General features: G+C 39.9%; 1 protein-coding gene across 4 annotated transcripts in view; it reads left to right on the top strand.

Moving 5' to 3' along the window:
- MCTP1 (multiple C2 and transmembrane domain containing 1) overlaps positions 1-15,726 on the top strand; it is a 190,668-nt gene that overhangs the window by 1,401 nt on the left and 173,541 nt on the right. For all 4 annotated transcript variants that reach the window (XR_008933284.1, XM_056849242.1, XM_056849244.1 and 1 more), the window contains exons 2-4: positions 7,374-7,516; positions 8,504-8,583; positions 11,074-11,182. Coding sequence is in view for 3 of the 4 variants with exons in the window: in XM_056849242.1 (XP_056705220.1) it covers positions 7,374-7,516; positions 8,504-8,583; positions 11,074-11,182 (332 nt within the window). In the remaining variant the exon portion in view is untranslated. The remainder of the gene's footprint in view (positions 1-7,373; positions 7,517-8,503; positions 8,584-11,073; positions 11,183-15,726) is intronic.

Raw genomic sequence — 15,726 nt, forward strand, 5'->3', positions numbered from 1 at the left:
TGCTTTGGGTCTCCCTCCTGCCGGTGCGATGCTGTTAGAGTGGCAACTCCCCCAGCCAATCACTGTTCTTGGGGGAGGAGAAAGGAGACGTCCCAGGGAGCGAAGCAAACATTTTTTCATGGGCATCCGAGCAACAAAACGCTCTTCTACTGGAAAGTACGGCTCAGAAGTGGTTTGGATTGCCTCTCTTTTAACCCGGCATATTTTGCTTAGTGGGGGAAAACATGGATCTGGAGTGAATAACCAAAATTTGCCTCCGACGCAAATCAGCATTGAAACAGCAGCAAATCTCCGTGAAGAATACCCCTAAGTTTCTTGTATACTAACTTAAAATCCATGTGTGCATCTTTATATATTTCACTTTGTGAATGTCAAGAACTGACTGCAAAAAAACTTCAGGATTCATATGCACTCAAAAAGGTATAATTTTCCTGATATTTAATCAGCAGTTGATTAAATTTAAGACAATTTCCCCCATGGTTTTATTGTTGTTACTTGAATCAAGTGAAATAAGCATCTCAAGAATAGACTTGGATCCACCAAAGATTTCTACAGAGGGGGTTTCCATCCACAGAGCAGGACTTCCTCTGTCACTGCAGTTCACGCTATCTCCTGAAATGCAGCAAAAAGGTGGACCCCCAAGAATAACTTACAGGGTGGGGAGTGGGGGAAATCACTTTCCTCTTTTTGCAGAAATCCTTCCACTGCATCCAAGCCATAGACTCCTACGATTGCTGCTGTTGAAACAGGAAGAATAGAAACATGCTGGGTTAAAGAGTTCTGTTTAATGTTTCACGCTACTCACTCGAACTCTGCATGCTGCTTGCTTTTTTTCTTGACTGCAGAGTGGGTTGAATAGGAATTGACAAGTCATGTAGCTGTTGCATATTTATTGTGCTCATGCACAGTAGGCAGTTACACATGCTCAACAACATTGAAGTTGGTGGTAATCAGACTATTCTTGAAACAGGTCACCATTACTAGAATGTGGCTAGTAGTATACATCGCAGGTAACATGGATGGGTAGAAATTAATATACTGACTTATCTTCCTTTTGTTATGTAATGGTGCAGCTAAATTAAAAAAACCCATGAGATTTCTGCTGAAAATAACAATCTTATTCTGAATTTTCTCTATCCTTAGAGGGCAGCAAAATCTTTTCAGTTAAACTGCTGCATTCACTATTTTTATAAGTTGACTTATTGACTTATTTAGCTTTAGATTTTTATCTTCCTTTTTGGCTCAAAGCAATTGCCAATTTAGAAACTGTGAAAGGGATATAACATTCATCTGCCACGGTGCCTTCCAAAGCCATTCCCCAGCTGCTGAAAGGCTTTAAAAAGCATTTTGAATGTTGTTGTTGTTTTTTTAAATGGGGCATTTTGCCCCATTGAAAACAGCAAGGTTGCGCCAGCAAAAAGGCATGCACAAGCTACAATAGCACAAGCAAATAGCTGGTGCAGCAACACTGTTCTCTCCGTCAGCATACCTGGAGCGAAAGGGGTCAGGAAGCTACCTACTGGCAGCTCCGCCCCCAGCATGTCCCAGGACCCCTCCAGGATGCCAGCACGGGGCTTTGCGCTAGTGGGATGTCGGTGGAAGGCTCAGCTGGTGTCCCTGGGCAGCACTGCTGTGGCAGTGCCGGGATAATGGCGTCTGGGTCCCCCCATCAGCGTCCATGCCACCCTATGCGGCATAAGTGGCACAGGTGCCGGTGCAGGGGGCATGAACACCGGTGCAGCCTCTTCCTGGTCTCCTGAGGACTTTTGTCCTTTTGGGTCAGGAATGGGCTGTGAGTTGTCTTTTCTCCTGCTTTTCTGGCATGGTCCAAGTGAAAATAGATTTACATTGGCCTGTGAAGAGTGACTCCTATGACAAGAGAATTTTACAATTGTTTTGATACTTTCCTTCCTCCTTCAAGCCTCCAGTGCCTCTTAAATCATTATATGTTTATATTTCTGTGTTTTATTATGACATGCCTTTGAAGCTGTCTCCTGACTGTTCCAGTCTGTTGTTCCAGACCAATTACTTACTTGAGCTAGCGTTAAAATGTGAACCTATCAATTTCTGCCAGTGGAAGCTGCCGGGAATCAATCTAATTATTCTTAAAATTAGAAAATATGATAGAATGATAGAAAATATACTTGCGTGTGTAAATGAAATCAGAAATAGAAATACATACATATAATCCCATATCCTATCTAGATTAAAAGATAAAATACAATCTCTGAGATTCTGACCAAAGTGCTTTTAGAAAGATTTCAGAAAGAGGTTGTTTTGGGTGTGGCTATCTTGTATAGGCCCACTTGTGTGAAACCCACATGGCCATACCAAAACCTTCCAATTTGTCACTTCTGATTGTATGAGGTGATAATTTCACATAGAAATATATGTATCAGAATTGTAAAGTATTAGATCAACTTATTTAGAGATCTTTCTTAGCATCCGTCCATCTATTCAAAGTTATCTGTTCAGCAAGGATGGGACTGAGAACTTGTACATGCTTTGCAAATTTGAAAACTAAAGCAAATTGTCTGGTATGCTGTTTGTTCACTAAATATCTAGAACAGACAGAGGTCTGCAGCAGCAGGATTTTAAAAAATTATTTCTATGGAAAGAGAAAATTCAGCCTACAATGCAAAAACTGCAGAGATAGTATATGCATCTTGTTGAAAGCATGATTTGTGAAGTTTGGGGGGAATGGGGGAAGAATGGGGGCCATACTGCTTATCCAATTTTAATTATCACATCAGAACATCTGGAGTCCATTACTTGACTCGCAAATGGAAATGAAAGAGTAATACTTGTTTTGCTATAACTATACAATTATACCAGTACTCGTAGGCCTAATTTAAATTTTTCATGGGCCATGGATATATTTTTTACCAATATATGTGCAGGGTAGATTTTATTTAAATTAAATTGATTTAAATTACAATTTAAATCACTAGTCAGTAAGACTAGATTTAAATAATGGTTTTCTCCATAAAGACTCATTCTTGCTAGTATAATCAATATTTACAACCAGATGAAGGCTTCATTTTTAGAATACCGTATATACTCACGTATAAGCCGAGTTTTTCAGCCCAAAAAAAGGGCTGAAAAAGCCGGCCTCGGCTTATACGCGGGTCAATACGGTAGGGTAGGGTAGGGGAGAGGAGGGAGGGGGCAACTTACAACCGCCGCCATCGCCGCCGCCACCGCTGCCGGGCCCATGCGGCTTCCCCTGGCCAGGAGTGCCCTGTGAGGGCCTCCTGCGGCCGCTGGGCTCGCCTGGCTCCCCCCGCCCTGGAAGGGACAGGGGAAGCCTGCTGCAGCCGCTCCAGGCCGCGCGGCGGCCACCGCCGGGCGCACCTGGCTCCCCCCGCCCTGGAAGGGACAGGGGAAGCCTGCTGCACCCGCTCCAGGCCGCGCGGCTCCCGCCGCCGGGCGCGCCTGGCTCCCCCCGCCCTGGAAGGGACAGGGAAAGCCTGCTGCAGCCGCTCCAGGCCGGGCGCGCCTGGCTCCCCCCGCCCTGGAAGCCTCCTGCGGGGGGCCCACCGCCGCCACCACTGCCTTTGCCGGGAGCCCTGTCAGGTAAGCCTGCGGGGGGGGGGGAAGGGGTTATAAGCCGACCCTCGGTTTATACGCGGGTGCCTAATTTTCCCCCATTTTTGGGGAGAAATTAGGCACCTCGGCTTATACGCGGGTCGGCTTATACATGGGTATATACGGTAATAACCTTTCAGATTAGTTTTATATTTAAAATTACTGATTTGGTTATACTATTAGACATACATAGTTTACCTTGCAATAATTTCATAATTACCTATCTCCAGTTTTATTTGGGCCAGCAGGCCTTGCATTTCTTTGTTGCAGTGTTTGCATTTTACACACATGCCTGCCTTACCCATAGGTACAGGAAAGTCCCAAACTGGGTCTCTTTTACAGCCTGCTGCCATTATAGATTTTGTCTTCCAGGGAGGGAATAACATGATAAACTTTAGGCTATACACACGAAGATCCCAAGACTTGTGGAGTATTCTGCTCAAAAAGTTTCACTTTCATTTTTACTGTTTGCCCCTTCCTCCTCACACTTAGCTCCTTGGGTAGACCTAGTCCACTCCAAACAATCTTTTGTTCATTGAACTTCTTGAAATTTAGCACTTAAGAGGTAAGGGGTTGATTCTGTGTACATAGATTTGCAAAGGAAAAGTGGGATTAAGTCTTTTTGTCTCAACTGTATAATTTATATAATTTTTGCTGTGAAGAAGAGGCACACTATCTCGGCAGACACACATTCACAGTTTTGAGAACTGCAAAACCAAACATCTGTGATAATATCTTCTGGATGGAAAAACTGCCCGAAATAATCTTACAGAAACCTCTGGATGAGCATGACATTGTGAATGGATTAATGGAATCCATTTACCAAAAAATTTAAACATTGCTTAAATATAATGCTACATAATTAAAAACTAATCCTTATTTCATGATGAATAACCTTTGAACTATAATGTATCTTAAACAGAAAACTATATAAACTATTTAAAATTGACATGACATTTAATAAATATGTGTATCATGCAAACTCAGGACACCTACAAGATTAGCTCATCATCTGACCTTTGTGTCTGGCAGACTTGTTACATGCAACTGGATAACTGAATGTTGCATGTAGGGAGCATGCTAAATGAGATGGGCTCCTCATAGAATAATCACATGGATGCTTTATGTGTATCTCATGGCATGTTTGAACGAGGCCTGAGCATGTGTGCCAGAGACTGCCTGTCTGATTTTTTTCCCCTGCAAGGTATTCTGGTTCTGAAGGATTTACAGGCAGTCGTGTTCAGTGGATCCTCACAGATAATTGTTGGTAGGTTTTTTTCCAGACACAGGGCTTGAGTTGCGGATGGTATTGCATCAACATGTTTGACACCTGCAACTCAAATTGGGATTGCACTGATCTTCATGCTGATTGTTGTTACTACAAATAGCAGGATTAGTTTGGATAACACAGTAACAGCTAGACAGAAGAAGCAGATGTAGTATCAGGTGCAGTGCCAGGTTTACCCTAAACTGCCAATTATTGTAGGGAGATACTGCCACCATGTGCTCAGAATAGTTATGGCTGCTAGAAATGTACCATTTATCTACAGATTTTGGTACTAGTTCAAGGCAATGAACACGAAAATGTTAGAAAACGTCTTGTATTGCAAGTTTTTTTTTTTCATTGAGGGGGCAAAATGAGATGTATTTCGTTATTCAGCTTATTTTTTTTTGTTATTTATAGCCTATCCTTCTCACTGAGACTCAAGGCTGATTACATAAGATAAGTGCAATCAATAGGATGAGGAGACATCTGGTAAACAATGTAATAGGATTAGGATTGCAGAAATCTAAAACAAGTCATATACATTTTAAATATGATATGCTAAACAATGCAAGGAATGATATTACACAAGTAGAAATATAATGTGGTGAGAGCAAGATAAAACATATAGTAACAGATAATATATAACAGTATAGTCCACAGTCCTGATCCCTCTACTGAAATGTCTTCATGAATTATTCTGTTTTAATATAGCCCTATTCCTTTATGTGGAATAGTATGGCGTAGCCCGATCTTGTGAGATCTTGGAAGCTAAGCAGGGTTGGTACTTGGATGGGAGACCATCAAGGAAAAGTTTGCAGAGGAAGGCAATGGCAAACCACCTCTGCCTTGAAAGCCCATTGCTGGGGTCACCATAAGTCGTCTGTGACTTAACAGCGCTTTATATGCTGCTCCTTTCCTCCCTCAGCAGTCCTGAACAGTTCTGTTTTACATTGTTTCCAGAAAGCCAGAAGTGTGGGAGCCTTCCCGACCTCCTCATGCAGGCCATTCCATAGGGTGGGGACTGCTACAGAGAATGCACGTGTCTGGGCAGTTGTTGATCTTGCCTGTTTGAGAAGGCCCTGCCCAGATGAGCAAACCTATGGTGGCGGAGTATAGGGAGAGAGGCAGTCCTGCAGATATCAGGGACCAAGGCCATGAATAGTTTTCTGTGTGATAGCCTGTACCTTGATTTGAACCCAGTAACTAATAGAGAGTTAATGGAGTGACAGCAAAATGGGTGTAACATGCATACTTTGCCTAGTTCCTGCTAATAACCAAGCTGTGGCATTGTGCATTAACTGGAGTTTGGGGAAGAGCAGGATGTTAACATTTGTCATGTATTTTTCTGTTATATCTCAATTATACGAAGTTATATTTTTACCTTGAGATAGTCTTCCTGAATAATTTTTGGGCGTTCTGAAATAATTTGCTAAACAATAAAGTTACAAAATGTTTTTTAAGCTGCTCATATGCGTATATTAGAATATACACATATTACAGTGTTCGAATAACACAGTTTTTAGCATTACTCTGAAATTAACAGTGCCAACCCTAGGCAGTGTTATACTCTTCTAAGTCCATTGAAGTAAATGGGTTTAGAAGGGCATAACTCTGCATAGGATAGCACTGTAAAGGGCTTACTTGTAGTCGCTTCACTGACAGGGCATTTATTTATTTCTGTAGCAGTGGAAAAGAAAAACATTCCTTTAGCACCTTAAAGACGAACAAAATTTCTTACAGGGTATGAGCTTTCGTGAGTCACACAGCTACCCATCTTGATTTATTCCTGTAGTTTGTCATAATACTTTTAAAGTTTATCTGTGAACAACTGGAATAGAGTTATCTGTGTTGAATAAAAGGTTCAGAGTGAGGAACTTGTACATAAATAGGATATGTATGTTGGTTGGGTTGATCTGAGTAAAATGGTTCCAGATCTACAAATCAAATTTGCTATAAACTGACGTGGGAGGGATACATTGCCATCTTGTGGCATGATGCGATATTACAAAATCTTTGAAAATTTCTTCACAGGGTAAACTTTACATGAAAATGAGTTTCTGCTGTCCATAAGAATTGTGCTATATGGCAGTGCACATATAAACATATTATTCAAGCTGCACTAGCTAACAGGAATGTTTGCATTTTGGTGGTACTGTGCACTACCATTACAACTAGCCGCGATAATGTGCCTACTGCTTTAGCAATTCAGAGAATCAAGTGCATGTTTCACAGTGCAATCCTATGCAGCTGCTCTAGTGTTATCCCATTGAGATCAGTGGTCTTAGACTGGAGCAACTCTGCATAAAACTGCACCCTCAGTATGTTGGAGATCTCCCCCCTCCCCCCCGTTGTTTGCTAACAGATTAGTAGCTGTTGTAAATTTTTGAAAGGATTGACCTTTTTGGTAAAATGGTCAGTTCTAGATAATGTCTGTCATTTTTTGTTAATAACTTTTATAGCTTTTTAAATGTATTCTACCTACACATATAATAATGGTTTTTTGTTTGTTTTTAATCAGGAACCAGTGATCCATATGTCAAATTTAAAATAGGTGGAAAAGAGGTCTTTAGAAGCAAAACAATCTATAAGGATCTTAACCCAGTGTGGGAGGAAGGAACTTCCATCTTTGTTGAGCACTTAAGGGAACAACTTTATATAAAGGTGAGCCACGTACCTGCTTCTAGTGTAAGTGGAATTGCACTGATGTCATGCCACTTCCATCAGTGCAGAGGCTTATCAGTGATATGCTATGTAGCTTAACGTTATCTTGGAAATTCCAATTTTTAAAAGTTCAGCAGGTGTTTAACAAGAATCTGGTAACTTTATGCCTTTCTCCTTCTCTCTTAATTAGGGATGCTCAAACTCCCTGCAGTTTGGCTAACATCTTGTTTGCTAGTTGTGAACAGACACCTGGTTTTGTTTTGTTTTTGCTCAATAGTTCATCACTCTGTTTGTGGGTGTTTATTATTTTATCAGTGTGTTCCTTACTAACCATGCAGTACAGCACAGTTGGTTTTTCTCACGTGCGCATTCTCACTCAGCCTGGTTCAGTTTTACTACTCCCCCCAATCTTGTTTCACTCAGCGTGCAGTTATTTAAATAGATAATTAGGTCACTCACAGGTCATATAAATCAGTCTTCAATGAATGCAGTTTCAATAAAGTTCTACTCTTTGGTGTTCATCTAAGTAGTGATGCTATGACCACCGATCAGTTGGAATCAGCAGTGACTTTGCGCATCTCAGTTTTGGGAAAACCCAATGCAAACCTGTTACTGTAGGTCTTCGGTATGAACCGGACAGGGAGATTGCCTCACATCTGATTGCTGCCTTAGAACATGGTAGGTTTGATAGTTGAACATGTTTGCAGCAACATTTGCAGCATCCCTTCTCTTGATACTTTTCAAAATTGTTCAGAATGCACATACAACTCAGTAGTCTGTGAAGCTTGAGCCAGTGTAGGGAAACATACTGACAGCAAAAAGTAAATTGTGAAATCAAGCACCCTAGTCAGATGACTTCCATAGAAAGTCACAATGAACTTTGGATGCAGAGATTTTAAAACAAATTTCCCCTAGCTAAAGTCCGAAAAATATAACAGAACATATTTACAAGTTTTGTAAATGCAGCTTTTGATTTTTTCATCTTAGGTCTTCGATTATGATTTTGGTCTCCAAGATGATTTCATGGGATCAGCATTTTTGGACCTCAATTCACTAGAACAAAATAGGTATGTTTATCATGCCAATAAAGGTGACTGAAACTGAATAAGTATGTCTTTATTCTCTCTGTTTTAAGAATTAGGTCCCCCATCTTGCCACATCTCAAAAGAAAGCTTTGCTTATTAGTTTAATACAAGTGGGGGCCCTACACTTGGGCGGCATCTCATTTTCTGCTCCCCCACTATTTCCTCTTTCTTAAAAGCCCTATAGCCTCTCCCCTTTTCCAACTACCTTCCCACCTACAAGCCCAATCTACCTTTATCCTTTCCCTTGTCTTCAGCTTTCTCTCCTTTCCTCCCTCAGCAGTCTCTGCCCAGGAGAACTATGATGCAGTAGTGTGGTGGTGAACCCTCAAAGACTTTTAAGGGCCCCCTCATTTCCCCCATACCCCCGCTCTACACTATTTCTTCTTTCTTTTCTCCTGGCAACCCCTATCTCCTAACCTTTCCCTGCTTCCTTTCTCTTCTTCCTACCACCAACCAAACCTACCTTTTATCTGCCTCCCATCCTCAACTGTAGTTATTATTTATTTACTTTATTTATATGCCACCTTTTTCCACAATGGGGAACTACAGCAGCTTATACCATTCTCCTTTCCTCCATTTTATCCTCACAGCAACACTGTGTGGTAGGTCAGGCCGAGAATGTGTAACTGGCCTCAGGTCCCACAATGATCTAAGAGAACAGATATATTCATATGGAAGAAGATGAGAAATCGTCCCTTCTCTAGGTTTCTGGGATTCTGATCCTGCTTAAAATGCAAAAATCTCACAAGCCTTTTAGCAACTTAGCCTTTGCATCCTGGGTGACCACAGTAGTTCTTGGCCAAATCCTAGAGCCCTTCAGTTTGTGTGAGAAGAATTAGAACAGGAATGTCAGTGTCATAAAGAATGGGATACTTCTAAACTCTACCAGCTCATCTTAATTTCTCAATAAAATGAGAGAGAAAGAGAGCAGTTGCCCAAAATATCTGAGAATTTGGCTTAAATTACAGATTGAAACAAGGAATAATAGCTAATTCTAGGCTAGTGGCCAAAAAACAAACAAACAAACAACCACCCTTCATACTAACCTGTAGGTGTCTGTGATCTTTGACCTAAACGAAAGAGCTGCCTAATACTCTTAATTATATATGAAAGAATGGTTTCTTGCAAACTGTATAGTTTTACCCATGGCCAAATGTCTTGTTTCTCCTTGCCCTATTACCACTGCCGACCTTCCTTTTAAGTCATTTTATGGGTTTTTCCCCCCTCTGGGTCTGGTTTGCCTATATTCCCTTTCTGTCAGGTTAAATATTTGTTTAAGTCATTCATTGTACATGAAAATAGGTTCTGTTTTTTCCTTTTGCTGGTTTCTTAGCTTAAGGAAGAATATGGTTATGAGGCAGACATGCTTAAACTTGACTCTGTAGAGCTGGCATGTGTTCCTGGCCTATTAAGGTATCTGAGAAGTGTTTAGAGTCCCCAGGTTGTATATGGTTTCTAAATTATTATTTTTACGAAAGTGCTTGTGTGGAATTGTGTGAAAGATAGCCAGACCGTAAACCTCACAAATCATTCAAATCTGGATTGTGGTGTGACTATCTTTTCTGAAAAGGCTTGGTAAGAATTTTAGAAATTGCATTTTATCTTTAAATGCAGGCCAGGTAGGTGAAGGGATGACATGTTTGCCTTTTTATTTATAATCTCATATTGTATGCAGAGGCAGTCTTAGACAATGGGCAAAAGAGGCAGCTGCTCTGGACCCCACACTTGGGTGGGGGCAACCACCCTGCCTCCCTAAGGAGGGGGCAAAGAAAAAGAAGAAGAGTAGGCGCCTATTGCCTTGCACCTCCCTAATCTGTGTCTTAGGCAGCTGGCATCCTGTGGTAGCGGTAGCTCATGTCCACCTCTCTTGGGGTGAGAGCCACCCTTTGCCTGGCCTTGGTGAGGGGACAATGTTGGGGTAGCAGTGACTCTGCCCGCCCCCTAGACTTTTGCCCATGGCCCCACAACCACTGAAACCACCCCAATTACATGCTAGTTTTCTGTATGATCGTGATTCTTGTTTACTTAATCAGTTCAAGGATGACTAGATTGCAGTGTTCATTGGGTGTCCCATCCTGTTTATCATGTTTAATTTGCACTATGTAATCTGTCATGAGTCTCAGCGAGAAAGGCGGACTATAAATAATGTTAAACAGTAAATAACTAAAGTTCTTAAAAGGCTCCAGCTGCATCCTGCAGAGACCCTTGAAAGTTGGTCCTGGGAATCAGTAGGCCCTCACAAACTGTGGGAGGGGGGAATGGGGTCCGAAGAGGGAGGGGAGAATTGGTGGAAATCACCACCCCTATTGGGAAGACTGAAATGCGATTAGGTCCTCAGAAGTACATGACGATGCAGGCCATTAGTTGCTTCTTAAATTGCTTGTATCGGGATGTGCAGTCTGCAAAACCTGAGACTTTAGAAACACCAAGGTATTGTTTAAACAACAGATGTTTGCGTGTTTGGTTTCCCAGGCCAATCGCTGTTACGTTGAGTCTGAAGGATCCACATTACCCAGGCGATGATCTTGGAACTATTCTGTTGTCTGTGTTGCTGACACCAAAAGAACAACCAAGGGAAGCGGTAAGTGTGTTTTAACAAGTAAGCAAGTAAGTAGCTTTTTTCTTGGGCATAGAAAGTTCACAAGCTTTCTGTCATTAAACAGTCAAATTAAAGGGAGAATAGTTTCTTATGAAGTTACACTGTCTTTTCTGGGAAATATTTGAGGATGGATCAGTGTCTGTGATGCATGTAACCACAGATGCCCTACTTTAGGCCAGTCTCTGCTGTATTGGTTTCTGTATAGACAGGATGTTGGTGGTATATTAATATGCAGTGGCTTCATACATGTTTTATTTTGGAATGTTATCTTTGCTACTGGTAAAGAATTTTGGATCTAGTGCTGTGGTGTTCTGGCTGCAACAATTAAGTCCTTTTAAAGTAGATATTCATGGTTACCGCACTTGTATTCCCAGCGATGTATTAAGAGTTTGAAAATGTTATTAAAAATACTGTTCGCACTTTCTATGTATTGCCACCAATGTATTAAGAGTTTGAAAACATTATAAAAAATACTATTCGCACTTTGGCCCCTTTAGCTGTGAAGGCGTCTTCCAACTATTTAGAAGCCGTGGTATCCAAACACCCTTTTAAACCGATGTTTTTTATAACATTTTCAAACTCTTAATACATCGCTGGGAATACAAAGTGCGGTAACCCCCATTGTCCCAGTGATGATACAATTCAGTTATCATATTCTGCACAGAAGAGCTTAATCGGTTTTGGAGGCAGTGAATATCTTTGGAAAATAGTATACCATATCATTTCATTTCATGAAAGTGTCATGTAAGGGACCTAATAGTGGTCAAGATGATCAGTTTAAATGTTGGTAAATGCATCAAAATAAACTCATGAAACTTAAACTATGAATCTTCTCATTTATAATTAAGTGTGATATACTTTTTCTAGCTAGTTTTCAATAGAGATAGTATTTGTGAAATAAATTGGGGTTGGGCAGAAGCAAACATTCTTGCAAAAAATTTCCACTTGGAGTACAAAAGGCACTCCTCACTGAAATGAACTTTTGTGAAGATCTCATAAATGGTATTCAGGTTTTCTTAATGTTGTAAACCATAGTTAATGTCCTCTATCTTTACATGAGGTAGATAAATAAAAAATGATTAATTCATTACTCTGAAATCTTGGCTTTCAAACTCTAGATGATGCTATTTCAAATTTAACACTCATGATGTTGCACTTTCCACTTCAACAGATTTAAGACAAACATCCCCAATTTTAATAGTTTTAATGAGAATCCCCATCCACTGCCATTTAGAAATAGCAAAATCCCTTATAGAATTTCTGACTCTGTCAGCCACTGAAACTAATTGTAGGTATATTAATTTTGTATGATTTGTCTTCGTCCTATTCTCAGTATATCCCAATGGGTTTTTTTGCAGTGTCCCAAAACAGGGAATATTTGATACAGAGGAAATTAATGGGACATTTCATATTCCCTCTTCACACCAACACAGAATAATTCTAGGCATATTGTGTCAGATTGCATTGGACATCTGAAATTCTACCAGCCCTATGAAGTAACCAAAGTTACTGTAATGGCACCTCTATGACCAAGTGTCAGAGGTCACATAGAAACCTTGTTTTAAATCAGGAGCTTGAAGTGGCTTAAAAGATTGGGGGAAAGGAGAATTTTCTCATTTTCTTTCAGACTGTTGCTGTACATGATGTAAGATGTGGTGCAAAATACTCTTTGCAGCACAAGGTTTTATGGTGGATTTAAAATGCTTATGTATGGCTGCTTTTAGACTTAACAGATCTCATCAGTGTCATGTTGCAAGACGATGGAATTATTCAAAGGCTATCTACAAAGGCTAGTTACAGAGCTTCTTGGTTCATGTCTTGAATTAGGCAGCAAACTGACATTGGGATGAGCAGATCCAAGTTTCGGCTTGTGTGTTGGTCATGGCATGTGAGCAGGGGCAAGTTGATCTGGCTTTTGAGTCTTTGGGAACTAGCAAGAGAGGGAGAGAGAGAGAAAATGGAGGGAGGGTAGAGGTTTAAGCCTTGTCATATTTCATCTTCACAAGGGAACTTACAAGGAAGGGGGGAGTTTGTATATGCTGTGAGGGGAAAGAGTTGCTATGCCACTTCAGGGGAGTATCCAAAGTGCTAAAGGCAAATCCTCATATGGTTCATTCTCCTCCATACATGCCTTGTGATAGGGTGCCTGCTTGCTTGGCAGCGTGGCTTCTATCTTTCCCAGAGTTAATATATCGAAAGAGCTATGGAGCCAGATAAGTGGTGAGAGATCTGTGTGAAGAAGGTCCCATATTGAGTATCTGCGATCTCTCCTCATCCGAAGGCAAGTGGGGGAACTTGTTCATGTGAAGGAGATCTTTTTATGCAAATGAGCAAAAGAGCAAATGAGGGGAGAGAAGTCCTGAATGTGCTTAGTGGTTTTTATTCTCCTAGAATGTGGACGTATTCACACAAAACTTAGAGTTGAGAGTATAACAACAAATATTAAAGAATCCAAACAAAAGTTCTTAAAAGAACTGTACCTGAATAAAATCTGTATGTACATTCCTAACCAGGACCTTGACAAAACCCACCAAATCATGTAGTGGCATTTGTACTCTTGTTTGTACATTTTTCTTGTTGGTTAACATTTGTGAGAGTGTAATCCAAATCAGTAGGTAATGGTGGAATTCTTCGACTTTCCCCCCTAATTTAAATAATAATCCCTTTAAGGCTAACTATGCAGCAAAATCTATGTATACTTTTGACATATAGAAATGCTAGGGTTATACTGGAAGCCAAAAATAATTTTAGCACTTTGTGGAGCTTACAGCATCACTGAAAATTTGAATTTGGGATGTCATATAATATTTAAAAATAGATCTTGGCCATATATGTTGTAAAATGTGACCACAAACAAATGTTGTGAAGTTGAGTTAGGACTGTAATGATTTATTAGCATTCAAATGTTTAAAAGCTCCATGCAATTTCAGGTTTTGTATAAGTTACACCACTAAAATTTCTAATGCGACATTGTGGTAGTAACACTAATTCCGATTAAGAGTTTTTGGAAGTACGATTTTGGTTTTGGGGTATGAACACGAATACTATCCAAAAGCGCATTTCTTCTTATGTGGACTTAAAGTGGCAAATCCCCTCCTCCAAACAACAACAAAAAAAACTCAAGTAAAAAATTCTACAAGGAAAACAATAGTTTCTAATTAAGCAATGGAAGCATAGTGGAGAGTGATGAACTTGCCACATAACGCCTTTTATATTTCATTAGAGAAAAATTGAAACTAAATGCTTTATTAAAATTGTACTCACTGTTTATTGTATGTAGTTTACCTATTTTGTTTGTTGGAAGATAATGCATGCCACGCATTTTTATAACTGCATGCAGTGTGTGTAGATTATAAATTGTGTTTTATGTGCTTATGTTCTGTGACTATGTTTGCTAAAATGAGTGCATGAATGGCTTTGTTTGTATTTTGGTTCTTTATCAAAGTTCAGTACAAAGATTTCATCACTGGATAACTTGCAAAGTGAGCAGCCTGCCAACGTATGAGTGATACTTTAAATATCAAGGATGTAACTCTTTGGGCCCAAATACATCTCTGAAATAAAAATCAACAGCCACCAAACCTTTTTTCTAAATGATAATTCCAACTAATTTTGAAAGGAAGAGAATATATGATCTTGATGTAGAAGTTCTTAATTTTTGTACTTCAAAGATTACTCTGACACTTATTAATTATACTCAAGTAGCCACCATATGTTTCTGTTGCTATAATACAAATTAATATTCTTCAGGATGAAATAGCTTTAACTGGCTAGCTAGACCATAGTTCTCATTCCTCACCTCCATTGTGATTCATCCTAAAATTTACTCAAGTCAATTAATCCTTTTAATAGACTTCAGGGGTCATCCAATGTGATATACTTCAGTTAGCTTAACTGAAGGAACCAGGGCTACTTCTGCTAGCTTGTTTAAACTGAGTGCTTGAGCTAGTGAACATTTTAACTACTGAAGTGACTTGAGTGCCTCAGTTTTAAGGCAATCTTAAAATATCAACAAACAATAGTTTAATGAGTGAATTAAAAAAAACTGCAACTAACTGAGATTAGATTGTGGTCCTTCAGATTAAGATAGCATTAGTTTAACATAGTGTTCCTTTTATAAAGAGATTCCATGGTGGGAAAAAATCTGAATTTAGAAAATTCCTATCACATCTTTTTGAGTAATTAACATGTTTGTTGTTCTGATTCATCATTTTTGCTTTCGAATGTAACTACACTCTTAAGTGTACCAGCATAATTTATTTATTTATTTATTTATTATTTCCATTTGTTACCCCGCTCTTTCTAGCCAAAGCCAGGCTCAGAGCGTAGTACAATTTTGGAAGTACTACCATGTCGCCATATGCAAGTTCCCAGTAACATGAGAGGTCTTACTGTTCAAGGGCGATATTTTTTGATATGGAGGGGGGGTTATGTTTGCTGTAGCTGCCCATTGTACTCTGTTTTTTGTTTTAAAAAGTACAAAATAAGGCCCTGCTCTTACAATAGACCATCAGGAGGGGAACGGT

The sequence above is a fragment of the Euleptes europaea genome, chromosome 4, assembly GCF_029931775.1.
Source record: "Euleptes europaea isolate rEulEur1 chromosome 4, rEulEur1.hap1, whole genome shotgun sequence".
Taxonomy (NCBI): Eukaryota; Metazoa; Chordata; class Lepidosauria; order Squamata; family Sphaerodactylidae; genus Euleptes; species Euleptes europaea.